The sequence below is a fragment of the Typopeltis vanoorti genome, chromosome 11 (genome assembly GCF_054136105.1).
Source record: "Typopeltis vanoorti isolate ZY-2024b chromosome 11, IOZ_Tvanoo_1.0, whole genome shotgun sequence".
Lineage (NCBI taxonomy): Eukaryota > Metazoa > Arthropoda > Arachnida > Uropygi > Thelyphonidae > Typopeltis > Typopeltis vanoorti.
In genome coordinates this window covers 22516461-22542364 of record NC_143559.1, presented here as the reverse complement: position 1 = coordinate 22542364, position 25904 = coordinate 22516461, and the positions used below count along the sequence as shown (strand labels likewise).

The window sequence follows — 25904 nt, the reverse complement described above, 5'->3', positions numbered from 1 at the left end:
GTGGATGCAATGAGTAAGGCCATGATCTTTTTAGATAATTTATCTTTGAGTAGTACAAGCACTTTGTCTATAGGAACATTGGTAAATAAGGAGACTGTGTCAAAACTAGCCATGATTTCATCTTCCTTAATAATAATATCTTTTATACATGATACAAAATCTGTGGAGTTTTTAATAAAAGACGATGACTTACCGGTAAAACATTTGAGAGATTTAGCCAGATATTTGGAAAGATTATATGTTGGAGAGTCAATTCCAATGGTTCTCTTCCTTTTTTGGACATCAAACTGACCTGTTCCTCAGAGAAATTAAAAATCGCGATTTACAAAAAACCTACACACACACACACCAACAGACAATCCCATCATTATCCTCCTCAAAAGTTTGGAATCATTTCTACACTAGGACATTGTGCTCGCTCTCTTTTTCATGATGAGATAGAACTTAATAAAGAACTCAATTTTCTCAGGTCTACTTTTCAACTGAATGGTTATTCACAAAAAAAAATTGAAAAATTCCTATTAAATCCATCCACTCACCATAATGAAGAGATTCTTCTAGGAAATGCAACATAAGAACTTTATTTACTCCTCTTCTGAAAATCCACTCCTTAGTGAGCCATCCAAACCCTAAACATCACAACCTTAAATATCCTGGTGTTTACCAGATTTGGTGCAACTGTGATATACCTTACTTTGGCCAAACAGAGAAATCGATCGAGTTACGCATTGAAGAACATTAGAGAGAGAGAGACATCAGTTACAGGAGAATGTGAGCCAGTGCTTTGTCTAATCATGTTCTGTTCTCGGCCAATTCTAATGAAGAAAACCTTAGCCATACAGTCCTATGGGACAAGTCTAATAACATTTTCCATTGCCACGATGAATTAGAAAGGAAGATTTGGTTCCGATTCTGAAGATGATTATAATCCTACAGACGACTCTAGTGATGACTCAGATGATGATATATCGTATACCTGGTACAAGAGGTACCAGGCATAATGAAATTTGCTTTGAAATACTTGAAAGCAAATTATTGACACAGTGAAAGCTGATTTTGAAAGGGTTAAAAGTAGAAAACCAACATAATGTTCAAATAACAAGGAGGCTTTCCAGGTTCTTTTCTGAAATTATTGGTCATAGCTTTTGCCCAGCTTTACTTCCACCTCTTTTTGCACTCATGACTATTTCCCAGAGAAAAAGCAGATCTGTTTCTTACTTCCCTTAAATTTTTGAACAGGTAAAATGCATTCAACACTTTCTGATTTTGCAGCAGAAAAATATCACAAAGCATGTCCAAACTGGATACTAAACAGTCTTCTTTTTGATATCCACTGGTAGCTCCTGATGACATTTCTCTGAAGGCTGGCTCCAGAGGTGACACTTGCTCTATGCCGTCTTTTTATTCTCTCGTATTCTACTGGTATTTATCCTGCAGCCTGGAAATTAGTCCATAGTTAACCCATTCATATGAAGGGTGACAAGTCTTTTCCATCAAATTACCATCCAGTTTTTCCCAATTCAATTCTTTTCAAATGAAGAAAATTATTAACACTGAACTTCTGAGCAACACTCAAGCTTCCAATTAACAATTTCTGAAATGGATTTTGTCATTCTTAATCAAACATATCTTTTTAATGTTACTTAGCTTTGGATAAATACCAATTAACTAAGCTTCAATCATATGGTCTAACTTCTGCAACTGAGTTGCCAGCTTTCTCTCTGATTGCACTTTATGTGTCATGGAAGATTTAACTTTGCAACACAAAACATCACAAAAGGGATCTCAGCTCACCTTCTCCCATCCTCAGTAATACACACATTACTGGACAGGATGAACTATCTTTCCTTCGACTGACATTTACCTCCAATCTCTCTCTTGGCACAAACACACCACATCAATAGCTTTTTCAGCATCTAAAAAAAACTAGGCATTCTTTTCTGCTCAAGAAGTTATTTTATGCCCACCTAGTTACCAACTCTGTATAAATCCCAAATCTGCCCATCCTTTGAATACTGTGCACACATTTGAGATGGTGCACCTAAAACTTTAAATATTTTTTATGCCATCCAGAGGAAAGCAATTTGGCCCAATAGATGATCCTTCCCTCACATGCTTACTTTGACCTCTATCTCACAGAAAGAATGTTTTAACTCCATGTCTCTACTACAGGTACTTCCATGGCCACTGCTCCAATGAATTGGCAAACATCATTCCTCCACTTGTTCTTAGGTCTGTTAAAACAAGAGCAGCTGCTGTCTAACATCCCTTTATAATACAAATGCAAAGTCATTGAACCCACTTCTCCTCTTCCTCATGATGCATCTCGCAAAATTTTGACCTATAGCTCTTCAAGAAGAATGTCAATCAATTTGTTCTTTCTCAACCCTCATCTACATCTCTCTCTCGCACACACAGAGCAATGATATGCGACAGCTTCTTGTACCTCTCCTGTGAAAAAAAAAAACAACTGAAAATCCAATTCACAATTCTGCTACTGACAACACTCTGAACTCCTCTTTCTCACTTGACAAATTATGCACTATACAAGTAAACAAAATTACCAGCAAACCAACTTCTACAACTACATATTCAGATCTCCAAAGCATTCATTCTTCAGTAGGGTTCTGATAATCACATCAATTTCAGTGGCAATAAAAACTCAACTTCATTTTATTCCTCACATTCTTTATTTTGACAATAGCAAACATTGTGGTTTGAGTAATCACTTCTTAGGATAACTAACCACCAATCTTCCTTTGGCCACTAAGTGGCAAAAAGAGCGCTGTGTTTGTTGAGATCACCGTGAAAAGATAAGTTTAAAATTTGAAATTGTGTGCAGCATTAGCAATAGTCATTTTTTTTAAAATATCGCTGTATGATAGTTATGATCAGTAGAGTGTTGGGTGTAGTTATAATTCTGTATTATATATATATATATATATTTTTTTTTTGTTTCTTGTGTACAGCTTTGAGTATGAGTGAAATGGCAGTGAAATGTAAGATGGCACAAAAGACAAATGCAAGTGGCATGGATTTTACGAAAATGGTAAGATGCCATGAATGCAGTATATATGTTTAGGAGAGACTGAAGATATTATGTGGAGAGGAAAAACAGATGAGAGAGTTTGGGTGTGTAAGAAGTGCAGAATACTTATGGATTATGAAATATCACTGAATGTAAGCAGTAGTGGGCAAATGATTGTGGATAGAGCTATGGGAGTAAGCGGAGTTGACGGTATGGCTGAGTGCTTGAGTGGTAATGTAAAAATGTCATTTACTACATTTATTATATACATTTTAATTTCAATCCTTGTCGGACTGCACCTTATGTAAAATTTATAATACAAAGTTCAAGCTATTCTCGTTAATCCTTAACCTTCCTTACTTTCTTTGTTCGCTAAGCCCCCCCCGTCCTAATGTTTCATTCCCCCCATTTCTTTCTTACCCTTGCCCTCTGCTTGTTAAGCTGCCTGTTTTTCCAACTATCACTGGTTAAACGATTTGCGGTACACTTACTCTCTCAGACCCTTCCTCTAGACAAATTCATTTTTCTTAATGACTGTGCCAGTCTAGAAAATTTTATATAGTCTAAGAATAATAAGAGTATGAGTAAAGGTAAGGTCTCAACAAAAATCTCTTTAACTAAATAGCAAGTCGTGGCTATCCTAAATCTACTTATGCACACAGGTACGAATTCTTTATGAGATAGTACATTAACCAATGATCAGATCAACTGTTGCTTAAACAAAACATTTTATTCTAATTTAACTTGAAATTACAACACAGTAAGATGACTAACTCTCTTAACATGTCTAACCTCAGCAAAATTATTACATCATTGAAGTATATACATTTTTTCTTTCACTTAACATTTTCACTCAACATAGCACTATAAAACACACACTCTTTACAATAGGTATACAATAACTGCTCCCTTTAACATATTCCCTGCACCAGCAAAACATATATACTCATTCTACCTTGTTATTATATAATACCTACAAACTATACCACCAACCTTTTGTAACACTCACATATAATTCTCATTTATCTAAGTTACAAGGAAAGTAATAACAATATCATCTGTTTGCTCACAATTCCTTCAGTAAGCTTATAGTCCTCTTTGATGAACTATACCTCAGTCGGGATGCCTCGAATCCTTTCCATTATACAGGATACGTTCTTGACTCAGACATTTCTATACTCCATCTCTCTTATTCCACCATTGGATAATTCATTGACCTGACATCAAGCCTTTCTTGGGAATCGCAGCCAGCTGTAACGTATGTTGTCAGCCGCTCCTCGGAAGTCTCTAGGAACATTTTAGAGGAACTGTTGATGAAGCAGCTCTGACGATGAACGCTAAACCCTGGTTGCGTACTCCATTCCATTGCTGCTTCTTCATTCTTCCACTCGGCGATCGAGAACCGAAACACTAGCAGCAGTAGTAGCAAAAGGTCCAGGTCGCCTTATCTCCCCCATCTTGGTAGCCTAGAGTAGTCCCCTTAAATACACTCCTTGCTCTTTGTTCTTAACCTTCGAACGTCTGTAATTATCTGGTGGCATGATGACGTCACTCTGGTCTTCTTGCTGAAGGTCCGTCCGTGCCTTAGGCGATCAATTTGTTTGCAAGCTTTTCTGATATATTATTCTTATTGCTTACTTACAATGTTAATATCAATTTCTCTAATTTTAAGTACAACATTTTAAACATGAATTATTTAACACAATTTTCAATACAGTTAATTTATATTCAAACAAAAGGAGACATCAATTTTTTCTACATTATTTCGGCCTAGAAACCATGTAAAATTAAGTTCGATAAATTAATTAAATTAATTTATCGAACTTAATTCATTACAGTAACAATAAGACCGTGAGTGAATGGCATTGCGTTAACTATGTTGAGTATGTGTAGATGATGGTGAGTGAGCAATAAGACACTGGACGTGCAAGGTAATGAAAATGCGATTTGTGTAAATGGCATTGAAAAATTCAAGATATGAAAGTGTAGTTGGCAAAGATGAGGCAAGAAATTAAACATACGAGGAATGAACTGAAAAGAATTACAGATTCACATGGGAATGCAAGGAAGAATGGGATGAAATTTTTGAAAGAAACATTGAATGATTTGAGAGTGGCAATGTATGGAGATTCAACGATAAGAGGTGTGGTGAATGAAAAGGTGCACAAGGTCTGTTTTCTGGGAGGTAGAATGAGCAGGGTGATTGAAGCATTGGATAAGAGGAGCACACAAGCAAATGAGTTTGTAGTAGTAGTTGGCATGAATGATCTGACTGGTAACAACAAGAATGTAAGAAGAGATGTTATGAGACTGTTAAGAAGAGTGAAAGATAACAGTGTGGTATGTAAGATAGCATGTTGCTCAGGTATGAAGAGTTGAGAAGGCAAGCAAAGCTTATGAATGGTAAGCTGAGTTGTGTGAGGAGAAAGAAGTTCATTTCGTGAATGTGTGAGAAGAGTTTCAGAAGTAGATAGAGTTGCATATGAGAGATGGGTTACATTTGAATGGATCTGGTGGAGTCAGTTGGAGAAACTGTTGCTGCAAGAGAGAATGACTGAAGTGAATGTAGGACATTGAGAAAGCAAGTGGTGTTGTGGAAGAGTAGGAGAGTAAGGTAAGCAAGTTTGTGAATGGAAAGGTGAGTGGCGCAAGTGAAGAGAATAAAATATGAGCTAGTGTGTATGTTTACAAATGCTGGAAGTATTCGAAACAAGGGCAATGAAATTGTAGCGTTGATAGAGTTCATTCATGCAAATCCTGTTGGTATAGGTGAGACATGGTTGAATGAGAATGACATCCTGACAGGAATAGAGATGGAGGGATATGTAATCTTTCACAAAGAGAGGCAAAAGGGGAGAAGGTGAGTTATTGATAGTGGCAGAGGACTTGTGCCATTTAGGATAGAGATGCAAGGAGCAAATAGTGACAGTGGTTTTGAAGCAGTATGATGTGAAGTGGAGGATGAAATGGTGTTAGTAGGGTGTTGCTATAGATCAGGTAATGTGGAAAGCAGTGAGAAGATGTTTAAACAAATTGGTCTGGCTAATAAGAAGAAAAGGGTGATCATTATGTGCAATTTCAATTATGGTAATATACACTGAATGAAGAGATGGCATCAGGAACCAAATAGAATGAATTTCTCGAGTTTTTAAGTGATAACTACCTTAAGCAGTACGTAACAGAGGCCACATGTGTATTGAAGGTTTTGGATCTGATTATCTCATCAGAAGATGTAATTGAAGTATCATATCCACCAGTTGGTGAAAGTGACCATGAAGTGATCACTTGGGTGATGGCCAGACATATCAGGACTTTTGTGTGAGAGTTATATGTAGAATTATAAGGTAGGTGATTATGACAAACTCAGGAGGCAGCTTGCAGTGATATTATGGAATAAGGAATTGCATGGGAAGGAAATCAATGCTGCTTGTCTCTACTTAGGAATTATTTGGTGAAGGCAACGACCGAGTGTATTCCAAGGATCAGGAGATTAAATAAGGTAGATGTAAAATGGTGAAGAGGTGAAGCGTGCAATTTGGAAGAAAAAGGCATTGTGGAGACGGCACAAGATGAGTGGAGAAAATCAGATACATAATGAGTAGAAAGATCAAGCAAGGAAGGCAATTTGCTAAGTAATAGTAGCAAAAGTGCAGAATTCAGCAAACAGCAAATGAGGTTAAAAGAAATCCTAGGGATGTTTTTCTTTTTTTTTTTTTTTTTTTTTGATATGTGGCAAGTAGAAGAAAAAGTGATTATGGGAAGATGACATTGGTCATTAATAATGGGAGAATGACTGAACACTGAGGTGGATATAGTGGAGGTGTTAAATGTTTCATTAAATTATTCCTTACTTGTGATTATAACAATATAGAACTTGAGAGCAGTGGAAATGGGGAAGGAACCACTGATGAGAAGTGAGCCAGAGGTATATGAGGAATTGAGTAAACTTGATATCAACAAGGCCAGGACTTGTGTTAAGACTAAGGTTTCTAATTATAGGCCAATCTGCTTGTCTGGAGTATTGGTCAAAGTGTTGGAGGAGATAGCGAGGACAAGGATTCTGAACTGGGTAGACAACAATAGAATTCTCCTTAGTCGACAGCATGGGTTTGCTAAAGGAAGATCGTGTTTTAGCAATCTGTTTACTTATTATAACAAGGTGATGAATGCACTAGAGAAGGGGAAAGCATATGCAGTAGTATATTTAGATTTTGCAAAGCTTTTGATAAATTGCCACATGACAAACTAGTAGTTAAATTGGAATAGATGGGGTTTGGATAGCAGATTGGTTATCTGATAGGTATTGACAGATTGTGTATGGGGGAGTGATATCCCAGAAGAGGGAAGTCACTAGTGGCATGCCCTAGGGGTCTGTTTTGGAGCCATTGTTGTTTAATTTATATGTAAATGACAGTGGAAAGGGTTTAAATGGTGATATGCAGTTGTAAATTACGCAAAGTTGGGGAGAGTTATGAGACGTAGAGAAGATGTTGTAGCTTTGCAAGAGTGTCTGAATGGGTGAGTGTGTGTGGGGATGTCATTTTAATGTTGCAAAGTGTAAGGGTTTAAAATTTGGGAAGCAAAGACGGGATACATAGTATAAGATTGGTGGGGATATTTTGGAGGAGGTGGAAGGGATGAAGGATTTGGGGGTTGCAGTGGATAGAGACTTGAAATTTTGTGGACATTTTGCTAAAATTGTGAGGATGACACAGCAGATTATTGGAATGATGTGGAAAACACTGACATGTAGAAGTAAGGATGTTTTGATTCCACTGTAAAAAAACTTGGATCAGGCTGCATATGGATTACTGTGCACAGATTTGGTTGCCAGATTTTCAAAACAATGATGAAATGCTGGAGGGGGTCCAGAGATGATTCACTAAGTTGGTTTCTGGTCTCTGGAATGTGAGGACAGATTGAGAGAATTAAAGAGGCCAATAGATAGAAGGAAGAGAAGAGATAGGATTGAGATGTATATGTTGATAAGGGGTAATTACAAGATTAGCATGGATAACATTTTTCATAGAATATCAGGAGACATGGGAGAACAAGAGGCCATCCTTGGAAGCTGTATAAGATGGATGTGAGCAAGGGGATGAGAAGTAGATTTTTTTGCATGGAGAGTGGTGGGTGATTGTTATGCAATGCCTGAGTGTGGTGAGTGCAGAAATAGTGAATGCATTTAAGTTGAGGTACAATGAGCTGTGCATGTGAGTGGGACCCCTCACAATGAGTGTCTTGACTCCATGGAGGTTTGTTGATAATGATAATACATTTATCATTACAAGAAACTGAGTTTTAAAATGGTCACTAACAAAAGATAAAAACATACAAGGAAACACCAAGTAGTTTTTCAGTACCAAGGGAAGGCTTCATGGTAAACAAAATTGACTAGAGGGGAAAAAAAAAAAAAAAAAAAAAAAAAAAAATTAACAAAAGAAATTGAGAGAAACCATTAGTCTTAACAATTGAAGCAAGAAGGAAACTGTGAAGTGTGCCTATTTTCTAGCTGTTTGGAAATGATTAGCTGAAAAGTTGAAATCAGATCTATCAATGATCAAATATAATTTAAGATAAGCTATTGGTTTGTGCTGAGAGAACCACATTAATTAATGAGTGCTAGATTGTTTCATCTGACAAGCAAGAAGGTTTTCTTCAAGATGTGGTATAGGGGATTTGTCCCATTCAATATCATGTGTGTTAGAAGAGATACTACAGCCCTGATTTTTCTTCTGTTATAAGCCACACTGCTAAGATGTTTCTTCTTTCTTATTCTAAAACTTCAAGTCTGACCGATTTGAGCAAGACCACACGAACAAGGAAATCTGTAAACTCTAGATATTTAGGAGGAGTTACTATACTTTGGAAACAAAAAAGCTGCATACGATAAGAACAGGTTTAAAGGCCACTCTGATGTTATCGATGGATGTCGATTAGGGACAAATAGAGTTTCTATAATGAATGTCAAGATATTGGTCACGAGGAAGGATTATAAAGTAGCATTTTTTGTGAAGAGTTTGCCTTGAATACACATTGAGGATGAGCTGCATAAGTAGAAATTGGAGTTCCTTTTGCTAGCCTCATCTTTTAAAGATATTGCAAGTTCTAATGTGTAAATGATGCCTAATTTTTGTGAGATAGTGAAGAGATGAGGAACGAAGTAATGTTCAGTGTGAGTGAAATTTCAGTAAATCTCAAGTGTGAACCCATAATCTGGAAACCCTATGCTAGGGACCAAATATGAAACTCCCTCAAGTGCCACAACAGGCTTCTAATAAGGAATATTTGTCTCATATTGAGCAATGAAATTTATCAATCATCTCAAGTCATCAACAAAAATCTATCCCATAATGGAATTCAAATATTAACCTCCTGTGGCTTGGAGAGCAGAGATATTATTCACTTGGTTAGCAAACCTGATGGTATTTGTTTTAATTAAGATGCTGTCATTTTAAAGTTCGTGCTTCCCAAAGTTATAGGAAACCAGAAAAGTAGCATGTTAAGGTGAAGGTTTTCTTTAAATCTATGTGTGTTTTTGCCTAACGTTATATTTTTCATGTCACATTAGGCAACAAGTAAGCAAAGTGAAAGTATTCTTATACTGAGCAGTGAAATCAACTACCACCTGAAATCTTTTAGCAACATCCATTCAATGATGAGATTCCAATCCATCCTGTGGGCTGCAAAGTATAGCATGTGCTTTGCAGTAAGAGCTGACTACATTAGATATAAATAAAGGACCTTGTGTAATGTGTATTTTATATGACACATAAAAATGTTAGAAAATCTTCTGTAATGTATAAAGACATCCCAGTTCCCACAAAATTCCTTACATATTTATTCTATCATAAGGAATAAAGGAAATGAAAAGGAAATAACTAAAGAATCAGAAATCAGCCTGAAAGAAACAAGAAACAGAAAATCACCTAGAGAAGATAAGCTAGGTTCAGAACTATATAAATATACAGGAACAAGATTCAAAGAAAGACTCCTATTATTTTTAAATAAACTTTATACAACTGATAACCCCCCCAATAGAATGGAAAAATGCAATGTGATCCCTATCTTTAAAAAGGTAGTAGAGATGACCCTAAAAACTACAAAGGTATAAATATACTAATTTCCTGTTACAAAATATATAGCAGAATTTTAAATAGCAAACTAATGAAATATTCTGAAAACTTTATTTTAGAAGTACAGAATGGATTTAGAAACGTACAATCATGTACAGACCCAGCCTTTTGCCTAAAATTAATAATAGAGAAAAGAAGAGAATACAATTTAGAAACACATATTGCATTTATTGACTTTGAAAAAGCATTTGATAAAGTTAAAAGAAGCATTTTATTTAACATATTAAAAGAAAGACAAATACCAAATAATATCCTAAAAGCTATCATAAGTATATATGAAAATAATCAAATACAAATAAGATTAAATAATGAGCTCTCATATACGAGAGATAAACCAAGGGGTCTGACAGGGATGCCCCCTCTCAGCAACTCTCTTTAATATTTACCTAAATGAAATCATAATAAAATGGAATAAAAATTTCCATCAAGGTATAGTTGTGTTGGAAAAAGTGCCAATTCACTTTTAATGAGTCATCCTATTTCCGACCCAACATAAGGTAACGTTAAAAACCATGGATATGGACATGCTTATGCCTCCAGAAGAAAATGTGCATTTTGGTAACTCAGAACTGTGTCTAACCATTTTTCTAGTAGATATTAAGCGATTTTTGAGAAACCCATAATTTAAATAGATAATGTTTGTGGATCATTTAACAAAGGAAAATTATGTATAAATGCTGAAAGATGTATATAAGATGATATATGTATTGAGCCATGTCAAAACCAGTTCGGAGTTACGGTGACCAATCGGCCGCCGCTATGTGCATGACGTAGTCACCAAGAGAGGGTGCTCACAATGACTATATAGGTTTTGGCACGTAATTCAATCGCTCTCTTATTTTTCTGTTCCTGGTTCCTGATCCAAGTGCTGGATAGCTGTGAAGTTTGCCGCCGTACTCAGCAACTTCTCCCGTTGCTGTGCGTGCCGTGTCGACCATAGCCACAACTGAGGAATGTGGCCAGAGTTCCAGAAAAGAGCCGTTGGTTAGTCATGTCAACGTATAAATCAGCGAAGAGGTGATCTTTTCGAAAAGGATAGAAGTATGTTGCAGACACCATAAGAAATGCTCGATGAGGAAACCCGGAAGTCTAATTAAGGAAGTCCCAATAACTACCAGAAAAGCAAGAACGGTAAGGTGCAAGTTTTCATATTAAAATTGAATAATAATGAAAGAGGGTATAGGAACCAGAGGGTTAAGGAGCTCCATATAGTCAACTTCCATTTTGTATCTAAAGAACTGTTTCTTTTGGACATTTCTGTCTACGTCTAGAGAGCAAGTGACACCTGTAGCTTACGCTGAGCTGGTAACCAAGATTTCGAACTGTTTATGTTGGAAGAAACATTTATATCATTGTGTTAAAGTTAAATATTAACTGAATTTTGGGGGGAGGATAAAGCCCGAGCATAAGAGAGAATATTGGCCCATGTGAAATTTGCAAGACGGAGAACCTCTGATATGCTCCGCACTAGGATTTTAGAATGTATCCTTGTATATGTGTTATTCCTATATATGGGAACTGAGCACTCTGTAAGAATTAACTGAGCCTGAACGTAGTTACACAAAGAAGATTTGATATGAGATTGTAGAGTAAACCTTTTGGATACATTAACTTAAAAAAAAAAAAAGGGGGGGGAGTTCTTTAGAACAGGCTCTTTAGAATTGGAATTTCTAAATGAAGTGTATATATGTATTTGTCTAAATAAATGTATTTCTTTAATTCAAACCTCACGAGTCTGTCGATGTTCTGAGAATTTAGTTACCACTTGTTAAATTTCGGACAATGCATAAGTAATAGGGGAATCCATTAGCAACTAAGAAAGGGGGATGACAACTGCAAACCACTTGATCCCTATATTGTTTTTCAGTAGTTTTAAATTGTGTGTCAGAATTCAGTTGCCGGCTGGCGCAGTCGCAGTCGACTTAAAAGAATATAAATTTGTCGGCAATGAAATAGCTGAGAATAAGTAAGATAAGTAAATAATATAACTAATAATAACAGGGCTAGTACGAAGACGTAACAGTATTAAACTTTCTCCTACTGTAACACTATCCTTTTTGCCAATGACCAAATAATAATTACAAATTATGAAGATAACTTACAGAAAGTTATTTTAGATCTAAATGAGATAGCCAAAGATTATGGTATGATAATATCAAGAGAAAAATCAAAAACTATGGCCTTTAAAGGACAAGATCCAGTAAGAACTAAAACAGTATTAGATAACAAGATCTTAGAACAGGTGAATTCATTTAACTATCTAGGATGTATTACCACATATGAAAATGAAAAAGATATAAACTAAAAATTGCAAAATATTTAAAAATAACAGGTGTAATTAACTCTATATTTAAACCAGACTAAAAGTATACTATACATTAGCCCTACCAGTCTTATTGTATGGAAGTGAAATCTGGACAATAAAACAAAAAGACAAACGAAGATTAATGGCAACAGAAATGAAGTTTATGAGAAAAACTGCAAAGCATACTCTATTTGATCACAAAAAAAACAAAGAAATTATGAAGGAATTAAACCAAGAATCAGTAATAGAAAAAATTAAAAAATATAAACATAAATGGATGGAACATGTTCAAAGAATGAAAATAGAAAGATTACCAAAACAAGCCTTAAAGTACAAGCCATTAGGAAAAAGAAAACAGGACGTCCTCTTAAAAGATTCAACAATGACCTCTAAGGCCAGAACAGGCCAAGCTAAGCCTAAATCCCTGATATGCATGATGATGATGATGATGATAAGGAACAAAGAAAGTTTTCAACTTACATTTTTAACCACCTTGCATCATGTAGCTAAGTAAGCCTTATTTTCAAAACAGTTCTAATTTTGTGTGTTTTAAATAAAAAAATAAAATAATGTAATTTTCTTTTTAAAAATATGCACTGTTGGATTTTAAAATAGCACCTCATGCCATTCTCAAATTATGGAGTAAAAATTCTGATTCTTAAAATTAATGTAATGTACTGTTTCTTGTATAATTTTATATTGCTTACTTTATTATTTATTCTCTAGAAGGATAACATCAAAAACATTTACCTCTGTTAATTTATCAAGATACCTCTTAGAAAATTCTGGCCCTCCCATTTTTCGGGTATTAGAAAACATGGACAATGCTTGATCCCTGAGATGACTATTATGGATTTCAAGCTGTCTGGGGCTGATATATGGACGTTCGCCACCACACAACTAAAATAAAAAAAAAACAAATACTTGAGCACAAAATAATTAATATCTTGTCAAAATAATGAAATCATCCATATAGAGGAAATCTGAAACAAAGTTTCGGATTTCCTCTATATGGAGATAGGAGTGATGTTAGCTTGCTCCACCTTTGCAACGAGTTGCCTGGGGTGTTGTACCACCTTACCCAAGTCCTGAAGATACTTTCAGGTGCAAACTTTGTTTGCTCACACTTGGATAAAGGATTAAACTAAATTTATTATAGTCTAACTGAGTGAAAAATAAACTTTCAACATCTTTCTCTAAATCCAGAGTAATTTAATAAAAAGGTGGCACACCGTTTGGCAACTCCTATAGGTAGAGATGACCTTGCTAATACTTCTGCTGGTCCCACTGAAGAGACCTCAATAAAGGTTGAAACTAGTCTGGGCAGAGGCCCTTCCCTTAATGCATAATATTATACATATCTGCAAGAAGATGTGTTTTGCATTATGGGAGATACTGAGATAGGAGTGATGTTAGCTTGCTCTACCTTTGCAACGAGTTGCCCGGTGTTGTACCACCTTACCCCAGTCCTGAAGATACTTTCAGGTGTAAATTTTGTTTGCTCACACTTGGATAAAGGATTAAACTAAATTTATTATAGTCTAACCGAGTGAAAAATAAACTTTCAAAGTTTTCTTGTATTCTTATAATGAATATTTTTCAGTTTGAGAGATATATATATATATATATATATATATATATTTTTTTTTTTTTCCCAATAAAAACAAATTGTAAATGTTTCAATATACAGGAAATAAGAGCCACAACCCTCACTGCAACATATATTGTTGATTATTAATTAAAGTTAGCATTAAATAAACTATATCAAACTGGAACTGCCACTTGAATTACGATTAACCATTCTTTCTTAATATCAAGTGCACTACAAAATAGCTGTCGTTACGTAGTATAAAGATGTCAAAAGTGTCAGAATGATATACAGTCATTCATTTGAAAGAGGATGTACAGGATATATATATATCTACTCTATACTATAAAATGATAAGCTGAAATTGGAAACGGATGTGGGCTGTAACATTTTTATGCAACGTTTTTCTACTCTCTATAATATAAAATGATAAGCCTTTTTATGAAATGTTTTTGTCAAGTTATTTGAAACTCAGGGGATACTCTGAGTGTCGAGTCATCGGAATTCAAGGAGAACCGGCCTACCAGTCTGGAACATGGTGGATTGGGTGCAGTAGGCATCAGGGGGTGGAGCCCCTAGTGTGTGTGTGTGTGTGTGTGTATATATATATATATATATATATATATATATATAGTGATGGTTATCCTTTCTTTTAATGTTACATGGTTATCAGAATTCATTTTGATAAATTATGAACACTACTTCATATTAAAAAATTACTTTAATTTCCTGATGTCTCGATTTTCATACTAAGGTCACCTGAAGTACACGCACACTGTCATCACTGCTATATCCTACTTTTTATAACATCACCAGAGAACAAAGCAATTATCTTTTAATGAAGCAACAGAGATGGCATAATCAATAATTTAACACAACTGTTTTATTAAGGCTAAGATCCTGAAGTACTACAGCCCTAATTATAATTTATAATGACCACCTCTTGAAATAAAAGGTTATGCAGGTAGAGTATGTGCTATTCTTAGGATTTTTTAGACCAATATTATTGTTAATTTTATTACCTCACACCATGTTTTGGTGTGGTGTAATGAATAGATGCCTTTCCAGTCAATTCTATGTAGAGTATTCAGGGCATGATCAGAAAGGCCAGATTTACCATAGTTAATAAATTTAATGTGTCATTTATATTCCTTTTTTTCGGATAGGAACTGTACATCCAGGTGCACTGAATACAGTAAACTCCAGGGTGGGCCAGGGGAGGAAGGGGATCCTCGGGGGAGTTGAACAAGTTCTTTAACTTTGCAAGAGGTTTAAAAGTAGCCTTAACGTTGTATTTGTGTACTACTGTGTTCATTTTATCCAAATCCCTTTAATGTATGGAAATGCTATAGTTTTATAGTAATCTAGTTTATTATTTTTTTTTATTAAGTGCAGTGTTGTGAAGAATTTTGTTGAGAGTATTTTTGCCATAGCCATTTTTTTAAAAATGTATTGCTGGTAATTTGCCAGCAAAGGTTGGTTGATTGGTAGAGCCTCTGCTACTAATGGCTCACGCAACGTTAAGCAAGTTTGAGTGCAGTTAGTAGTTGGAAGGTGATCAAGCATTTGATGCTGTTGGCACACTCTCCCTCGATAAGTCTTTGGACTCCCATAATAACATTATTATTATGGGAGTCCAAAGACTCCCATAATAATAATAATTTTTAATTCATGCTTAAGTGCTAGCTCATTAGAGAAAATCTTTAAAGTCCTGTTTTTTAATATGTTAATGACATCTAATTTTTGTATTGAGTGGAGGTAAGTGTGTGTGTGTGTGTGTGTGTGTGTGTGTGTATACTGGCCTGCAAGTATAGGCTTATGGTAAACAGCAAAGGAAAGACAGTCTGGAAGGAAGACATGTGACAAGTGTATCCAGAAATGGAAGTATGTTCTGACTGACTTTCAATTTTAACTGCAAATTGTATGCATTTGTGTTGTTTGTTCAGATGGCTGAAGATGTCTAGTCTGGTGGCCACAGGTCCAGACAATGAAAATACCATCAATGTACTTAAGCCAGACTTTGGGTTTTAAATAAAGTAAAGGAGTCTAGAGCATATTACTCAAAAACTTCCATATAAGCTATATCTCAAAGCTGTGTAATAAGCTTTTCCAAAGTGAAAGAAGATCTGGTTTCAGTATTCTTGTTTCACCTTAAGACAAATAATTGAGAAACCATGTGAATACCTATATTTAAGTTTTGTAGATTCAGAAAAGGTATGAACGAAAGCTTCTACCTAAAATACACATTGTGTATTTTAGGTAGAAGATGTTGCTTTCTAAATACCAGAAGTCTAGCATTAAATATTTTTTCTGGTATTTTACTAAGACAGCTGGTTGGAGCAATAGGTTGCTAATTGTTTGCTTGTGTTGGATCCTTTCCTGGTTTTGGAATGGCAATGACAACTTATGTCAAGAATCTGGAAACTTCCTCTGTAAGATGAATCTTATAAATGAAAAAGTATGAGCTGATTTAAACATTGCATCTGTAGTCTCATTTCACTTGATCTTAATGTGGCTGTGGTTATTAAAAATTTCTATTGTACACTAGTGAGATCCATGGAAGATGTTTTATCATCTCATAATGGATGTCAACAGAACCTACTGCACTTGGATAAGCCAGTAAAAGCATTCTTTTAAGTTCCTCCTTAATGAATTGCTGATTGCATGGCTCTAACCTATTGGCAGAAAAGCTTAGCTTCTGCTTCTCTTGTGGCTCTTTTAATATTAAAAAATCAGGATATGAAGTTGTTGCTGAGATTCTGGCAAAATTTTCTTCCAAAGTGTCTGCAATAGTTTTGGGAATAGCAACAATACATCAATTATGTTCTAAGGTAGAAAAAATGGTATGATCTGTATCTACCTTTCAGTTTCCAGATTTTATCCCATATAATTTTGCACTAGCGCTTTGATTAGCAGATTATATAAACTGATTGAAGAATGTTTCTGACAGACAATCCCATGTAATGTGCTTTGGCCTGAGCATGTTTAAAAGCTATTAAGTTTCTTGTGGTAGGTTATCTACAAAATAAAGCAGATACTCTGTCTTGATTTTTATTGGCTGCTTGGTACTCTGGATTCTACTAAGCCTTTAGATACAGTAAAAATTGAGATGATGCTTAGGAATTGTAGATGTTGCTGCACTGATGGATGTTTGACTGACTGCTTAAGCACTAAAGACAGAAAAAGTATATTCCAACCAGCTGGTTCTTCATTTTTTACATGATTATCTGTGTAGAAGAACATGGTTACTGTGAAGACAGTGCATAAATAACAGGGAAATGATAGTTTCTGTATATGTTCTCTTAAACATCCCACGAGAACAGTCGAAGAATGGCAGGGGAGCAGGTGGTAAGATCTATTGCAGAATAAATCGCTACTGCTTTCAGAGCAGTTATGATGGAAAGGAGTATGAATGCCCATAAGATGGCTAATCCACCACATGCAGAATATGAATGGTATACTAGCCAAGCTGTGTAAGGAGAAGGGAGTACAGTTTGTGGATATAAGAGGGTGGTCTGAAAAGTTCTCAGCCTAACATGAAAAAACGAATTTATAATTTCAAATTTATTTTTATTTCTCAACATAATCTCGCTTAAGACTAATACATTTATTCCAGCAATGTTTCAGCACCATTATCCTGTCTCTGTAGTGGTTCTCAGTAAGATTTGCAAAATACCCCCCCCCCCACCCCTGCAATCACACCTTGATTTGAAGAAAAATGCTGACCAGTCAGGAAGAGTTTTAGTTTTGGGAAGAGACAGAAGTCGGAGGGAGTAAAATCTAGGGAATAGGGTGGATGTTCCAACAATTCATAGTGCAGAACCCTTAATTTTCCCATTGCCAAAATACCTCTGTGGGCAGGTGCATTGTCCTGATGAAAGATGATTTTTTTCTTCTGCAAACTGGGTCTTTTCTCACGAATTTTTTCGTCTAGTCTGATTAAAAGATCGGAATAATATTCTCCAGTTATTGTTTTACCCTTTTCAAGATAATAAACAAAATGCATTTCGCATCTCAAAACATAGATGCCATGACCTTTCCTGCTGATGGAACCAACTTTGTTTTCATTGGCACTGAACAACCGGCTTCTTTCTACTGTTTAGATTCTGGTGTGTAATGGTGAATCCAAGTCTCATCGATAGTAATAAATTGATGCACAAAATTAGTTTTATTCTCGTTAAAACGTCTCAAGCACTGTTCAGAGATTTTAATGCGAGTGCATTTTTGATCTGCTGTGAACAAGCGAAGCACCCATCTTGCGCAAAGCTTTTTCATTTGCAATTCTTCATGTAAAATATATCCAACACATTCTTTTGAAATGCTTAAAGTCTCAGCAATTTCACGCAATTTGACTTGCTGGTCGTCCAATACCATATCGTGCACTTGATCAATGATTTCCAGTGTTGTTACACTTTTTGGACTTCCTTCACGTGGATCATCTTCAAAGTTGGCATGGCTACATTTAAACACATTTAAGCCCATTTCTTAATTGTCGAAAATGAAGCAGAAGTGCCCATAAACTTTTATGAACTTCGAATGAATTTCTTTTGCCGTTAAATCTTCTTTCACAAAGAATTTTATAACTGCACGATACTCAATTTTATCCATTTCAAGGGATACACACAACACTTTTGCTTCAAACAGCTGTATGAAACAAACTACTTGATAGAATGGCTGCAATTTCACATGGATGCTTATAACAGATGTACCAAGTTAGAAAAAAAAAAAAAAATCTTGCTTATAGTGTTGTCATCTATGGTCGAGGCCGAGAACTTTTCAGACCACCCTCGTAGCACTGTTTGAGAGAAGAATTACATTCTGTTTGAGAGAAGAATTACACAGCATCCCAAAACACCGATGCCATGACCTTTCCTGCTGATGGAACCGACTTTGTCTTCTTTTGGCGCTGAATAACCGGTTTCCCACTGTTTTGACTGCTGTTTGGATTCTGGCGTGTAATGGTGAATCCAAGTCTCATGAATAGTAATAAATCGATGCACAAAATCAGTTTTATTCTTGTTAAAATGCTCCAAGCACTGTTGAGATTTTCATGAGAGTGCATTTTTGATCTGCTGTGAGCAAGCGCGGCATCCATCTTGCGCAAAGCTTTTTCATTTGCAATTCTTCGTGCAAAATATATCCAACAACTTCTTTTGAAATGCCTATAGTCTAAGCAATTTCATGCAATTTGACTTGATCATCCAATACCATAGCATGCACTTGATCAATGATTTCATGTGTTGTTACACTTTTTGAATGTCCTTCACATGGATCATCTTGAAGGCTGGTATGGCCACATTTAAACACATTTAAGACCATTTCTTTATTGTCGAAAATGAAGGAGAAGTGCCCATAAACCTTTATTAACTTCGAATGAATTTAATAAAGGTTTATGGATCTCTAAGAGATCAAAAGTAAGAGATGAAGTAAAAGTCCAGAGAGAGTGTTACTGAAGAGACAGAAGGGCTTGGCAGTGGAAACAATGGTAGTGTGAGAGAAGAAGAGAGAACAGAAACGCAAGAGGAACATGGGAGCCCAGGTGGATAGGGAGTGGATGCTGAAAGTAGCAGTGAATGTGTGTGTGTGTGTGGAGAAGGAGTATATTGTGATGTGGGTGGAGATATTCATATGTGTGTGTTAAGTGAAGATAAAGGTGATTGGGCAAGGGTAGGTGTGGTGGAGAAATCACAACCAACCAGAGAACTTGCTAGTTCTCCCAAATCCTTCTGAAAAAAAAAAAAAAAAAAAAGTGACATTTTTCTATTGGCTTTTCACCTGTTGCATGGATGATCAGAAACACTGGTACTGTTCATTTTGGCTATTATTGCTTGTTTTCTTATGTTTAAGTGTTTCAAGGTATGCTAGAATTCCTCTCCCTTATCCTTACTCAACTCCGTTCGAAAATAGAAGTACCTACAAACACAGTTATTTATCTATCCTTGACCCCTCTGCTACTATAATCTGCTTTAGCTAAATCCTATTCCTTCGGCTGGTTATGAGTGCAAAGCTCAGCAGACAAAGAGTCTGTCTTGGGCTAGAGTCAAGCCTCTTTGAATGTAAAATCCAGAATTAACTCCCTTTCAGAATTAAGAAAAATTTGTTTGATAACACTGTGCCATCTTATTTCCTATAAAAGAGAGATCTCCTTGTCATGGAGTAAACACACACAGACTATTTTAGATTCTAGAATCTAACAAACAGCAATCCCAATTACAAATGCTTAACAAACTTATTCTACATGCAGTTGTAGCCAATTCTCCGCATTTGAATTTGCACAGGTTCGGATTTTAGCGAGTGGTGCATTGATTTAGAGATCAGGCAACTTTATAAGGTAAAGAAAACATGAATGTTTATTCATTCTTTAGCTCGATATAATATACATATATCAAGAGTTCACTTAACTAAACTGCACTTGCACGTAACAATGATTAACTAGACAAAATAAAACTACAATCAATACATCACAGAAGCACAAAGGGTTTATGCTCTGTGGTGAGATTAGATTCCCATTGGCAAATGCTAGAGTGAGGCACGAATAATGTGAATTTTGATACAATTTTTAAATACAGCCATATAATATGCACAGAAATCGGAAAAAGTAATCACTCGGGAATTATTATTTTTCCAGACTGAACCAACGAAAGGCTGAAATAACTAATTTTACTTATATACAAGTTCGAACCTCATTTGATTATAATCACATAATCTGTGAATGCTCTGGCAGAAAAGGGACAGTCATTAGATTGTCAACACTGCTTCCCATTGTAAATATGGGCAAAAAGTTAATTATTTATACAAATTATAAATATATATTAAAAACTTGTCTATATCGTTGTCATAAACATGTCTGTTCACATTTCAGGCATGTAAAACAGATGAAACTCAAGAAACAAAAACAGCAACTCATGACAAATGACAACGTTCAATTGCATTACTTCACACAATAACCAATCACAGCCACTACGACTTCTGGCTGCTATTGTCTCAGCACACAACCTGCTTTGATTCCGGGTCGTTTAAAACCACTGGAATGCTAAAAATTTGACACAATGCACCATCTGCATGTATGTCTGTTCAAAAGGCTCTAAGGTGTCAGTATATGCAACTGCACACCCAAGATATTAATGCAAATGTAATGCAATGTTTACGCATCGAAAAGTGTCCTCTTCATGAAGCATTAGTATACCATGTTTAATTTTAGGAATTACGCTAAACCCAGGAAACAATTACAGGAGTCTTTAACAGGAATAAATGCAAAAATATAATATCAGCAATATTTCTATTCTGTGGGTGTGCACCGCACACCCAGAATATTCGCCTCTGATACACAAATTTTTTTTTGCTCAACTCCTTGATGCACATAAGCATACAAACACACAATTAAATTAATGGAATAAACTGACAAGGCTAAAACATTTTAAATTTATTGAAGCTAATACTATGGCAATGTTAGTGTATCACCAGCATTGCAATAGTTCCCAGCCAGAGTAATGCACTTTTTTTTTTGTATATTGGAAGACACCCACCCATACCCTAGAATGATAACTAAATTTTATTGAATTATTTTGAGTGATATTTCTTTCACCTTGACCACTGAGGCATATGCATACAGGCACATGAAAGGATGATAAACAATATGCTACCATAACCCTACAGTCCTAATTGGCATCCACTACAGGCACAGTAAAGAAACTCATAAATCTCTCAATTTTGTATGTGTGTGCACACGTTCATGCACGTGCACCAAGCAGCCACATTTCAGATTGAGTAATGCTATAAATCTGTAGTAGATTCCAAAAACAGATTTAAATCAGCATCTATGTAACAAAAACTTTTACCAGCATATGACAGTGCTTACAATTCTGAACAGTTGCAGTGTAGATAATGGTTGTTCTTCAAATTTGGTCCAAGCAGGCCAATTCGAAGCGGCAAATGTGCGAAAAAAAGCGAATCCTGCAAATGTGATGGTAATGAAAATTTCTTTACTTTTTTTTTTTAAAATATATATCAGCAGCATATTTGGTTTGTGAGAAAAATAAAAATAAATTCACACTAGTCTTAGTTACTTGTGATATTTCACTCTAGACATCCAAAAGAGATTTAGTATTCTCCTTAGTATGTTTCAGCAGCAAACATCCAATAACATTTGGTTAAAATCAAATGTCAAAATATAAATACAGTTGATACTGTATTTAACTGGCTGTTCTTTTAATCATCCTTGCTTAAATTTTTGAAATGCTTATCAACATATGGATGGTATCTTTGCAAAGGCATTTTTAGCAATGCAGCAGTTCATTTCTGCTTGCTTCTCTTTTTGATTAAATGTAAATGCCATTATGTTGTATCAAGTTACACATAAATGATTTAACTGCCAAACAAAAGTAGAGCTTCCCACTGAGATGAATGAGTTGTAGATGTAGCTAGATACAGATTAGCTGTTTTCCCTATTCGTCCAACCTATAAAAAAAGGCAACGTACCTATATAATGGTGGTAATATAAAAGTAATGGTGCTTGAGAAAGATTAAATGCAAGACTGATAAGATTACAGTATAATATAGATAGTATCAAAATTAAATCCTTTTGAATTTAATTTTGAAGGCAGCATTTACAAGAAAAATCTGTAGTATAAGAATTTAAACAGAGTTGCCTCACAAGAATAATCTGAGAAGTAACATAATGAAAGTGCAGTGAGAGAATTTAAAAAACTTTCAAGTTGATTGAAACAGACTGTAATAAGACAACTGCTTTTAAGTGTGACAGGAGACAAAAAGGGATGTCACAATGGAAGGAGGTTAATGTGGAAAAAGGAAATAAATTATAAAGTATCTGGGGAACCAGTAGTGTTGAGATCAATACAGGGAATGGAAAACTGGCACGTGCTTATCATAATGTATCCATTGTATTGTCATTAACAAGCAAGAATTATATATGTTAGCAGAATGGGTTGATGCACATTCTATTATTTTCACCACGGGAAAGAATTTTTGCAAGAATTAACAGATACTAATATCTGTTAATATTAGTATCTTTTGTTCTAATGCCACTAAGCAGTATATGCCAAATCCAACAAAAGGACAGTCTGTTTTTTATATACAGGGTGATTCAGAACTCTTGGGTCAAACTTTAAAGGGTGATAGAACACACCTAAACAAACACTTTTTGTCATACAATGCATGGTCCGAACTCAAGCGGTGAAGCGCTAGAGGGCACTTTCCAGTGAACACTTATAAGAACTGGTTTTTGCAGTCACTATTTCTACCGTGGAGTGCAAAAAGGATGGATTCTTTCACAAATCAAGAGAAGGCTGACAAGCATTTCATTTACGGAGCTGCGGACGGGAATGCGAGGGAAACCCAAAGACTGAACCGAGAACACTTTCTGACCAGACGCGTGCCTGATCGTAAAACCTTTCGGCAATTGCACCAATATCTGCAAAATGGGCTCCTTTGTCAGCGGCATGCAGGATACAGGGTGTGCAAGGAGTGTGAGGACGCCACGTGTTAGAAGAAATTCTATGTAGGTTTGCAGATCATCCCGAATGTATCACGCAAGCAATTTCTCATGCCGTACGTGTACCCCAATTGGCAGTGTGGCGAGTTCTACGAGACAAACAATTACATCCCTACCATGCACAGAGGGTACACACCTTGACACCTGCAGATTGCCGGCCTCGTGTGCATTTTGCACAGTACAGCCGGACTTTGATGCACGTCTTATTCGCTGATGAATGCACCTTTACACGTGAGGGAATTTTTAATACCCACAATTATCATGTGTGGGTGAGCAGAAATCCGCATGCTACATGTCCACATTCGTACCAGTGGCGTTTCTCCATAAATGTTTGGGCTGGAATCCTACATGACCATTTGATTGGGCCCATACCTTCTGCCAGCATGACTGAATGGGAGAATGTACCTCGTATTTTTACAAGGTCTTGCCAGAATTACTGAACCCTGTTCCAGCAAACATTCAAACGCATATGTGGTTCCAACACAACGGAGCGCCACCCCATTTCAGCATGGATGTACGGAACACCTTGGATGCAACATTTCTAGGACAATGGATTGGTCGGGGGTGGCCCCATCGCTTGGCTGCCATGATCATCTGATCTCTCATGTCTAGACTTTTTCCTATGGGGCCATATGAAAAGTCTGATCTACGATAGCCCCATCAATTCCAATGAGGACCTTATTGCCAGGATTTCTATTGCTGCTGCACCTGTACGAGAAATTCCTGGTGTTTTTGGCAATGTGCGCCAATCACTACGTCGAAGGTGTGAAGCCTGCATTGATGTTGCCGGTTGCTCTTTTGAGCAGTTTCTGTAATTTGTTCAATAAAATTCTTTAATTTATGTTCTGTAATTTCTGCAATTGTTTCAAATCTCCTCTGTCATTCTTGTGATTCTTCATTTCCTGACACAGTAGTTGCTAACCCCTAGCGCTTCACTGCTTGAGTTCAGATCATGCACTGTATGACGAAAAAGTGCCTCTGAATCACCCTGTGTGTGTGTGTGTGTGTATATATATATATATATATATATATATATATAACATATTATAGGTGACAAACTAATGACTGGAACATCCTTCTTAGCTTAACTTTTCTTTCTCTACTATTATACTCCATATTATATTATTATACAATGGCTGAGCTTGTATATATGGAGTGATTCACTAGTATACAATTCTGTGTACTAGTGATTCACTGTGTACACAATTCATATAACAAAACAATTAAAAAAAAAGTGACATTGAAATCTATAACAATGAAATCTCATAAAACTAACCTTCTCAATGGCACTTGTATAAAAGTCTTTGGCACTAGCAACAGCAGCAAGATTGTTGGCTTCTGCTGTAGCCTAAAAATGAAATATGGCCTTATTACAGAAAATGTAATTTATTTTGATTTATTAAAAATCCTTAAAATGATTTTGGGAGTTTCTTTCAACATTAAAACAACTTAAATAAGCAAACTTTATCATGAAAGCAGAGTATCCTGTAGAGTGAACAAAATACACAGCATAATTTTTTTTTTTTATGTTACTGCTCATCTGTATGGCAGTTCCAAACTGATGCATGCTCACAATTTATTGTAGGTACAATTCACATAAAACATTTAGTTTTCATAAAGTTAAATTTTTACAGGTACTTTTTACACGATGTAATATGTTCTCTCTGTGTGTGCATGCATGTGCATGAGATAGCTGCAATTAGTTGAAATCATGGCAGACAACTAAGATCATGAAGCCAATATTATATTGGCTTCATGATCTTAGTTGTCTGATCAAATTCATGATCAAACACTGATCCTTTCCAACCAAAGAGCACGAATATTGCATCCCTTCTGAATGTGCTATGATGGCAGTAGAGAGAGAGAGAGAGAGAGAGAGAGAGAGAGAGAGAGGGGGGGGGGAGAAACTCAGATGAAAAGCTAAATATTTATATTATAAACATTATTCTCATCCTAGATGATATTCAAACTCAAATCTTTCCTGATAGTGGAGTAGGTTCTTAAAAATACCAAAAGGAAAATTGTTCCTGAATTTATAAGCCCTGGAAGTTATGAAAGGAGGCTGTGAGCAAGAGGGTGAGGAGTGGTTTCTTTGCATGGAGGGTGGTTGATTTACTACGAGAAGGAAAAAAAAAAAATGTAAACATAAAACAATTTAAGATCCTGCTGTACTCTTACGTATTGTACTGATAACACCACTAAATGGTGTGAATTTCAATAACTTACATAATTTGCATTAGGAAACCTGACAAAATATTACACTGGAAATTGGACAAAGCACTGATCAGATTACAGTTCTTAAACCATTTCTTTGAAGTTTTTTTTTTTTTTTTTTT

At 35.8% G+C, this 25904-nt stretch overlaps 1 protein-coding gene across 3 annotated transcripts in view; it reads right to left on the bottom strand.

Moving 5' to 3' along the window:
* atl (atlastin GTPase) overlaps nucleotides 1-25904 on the bottom strand; it is a 315725-nt gene that overhangs the window by 38403 nt on the left and 251418 nt on the right. For all 3 annotated transcript variants that reach the window (XM_090400775.1, XM_090400777.1, XM_090400776.1), the window contains exons 11-12: nucleotides 24845-24916; nucleotides 13220-13369 (exon numbers count right to left, since the gene is read on the bottom strand). In XM_090400775.1, coding sequence (XP_090256901.1) covers nucleotides 13220-13369; nucleotides 24845-24916 — 222 coding nt within the window. The remainder of the gene's footprint in view (nucleotides 1-13219; nucleotides 13370-24844; nucleotides 24917-25904) is intronic.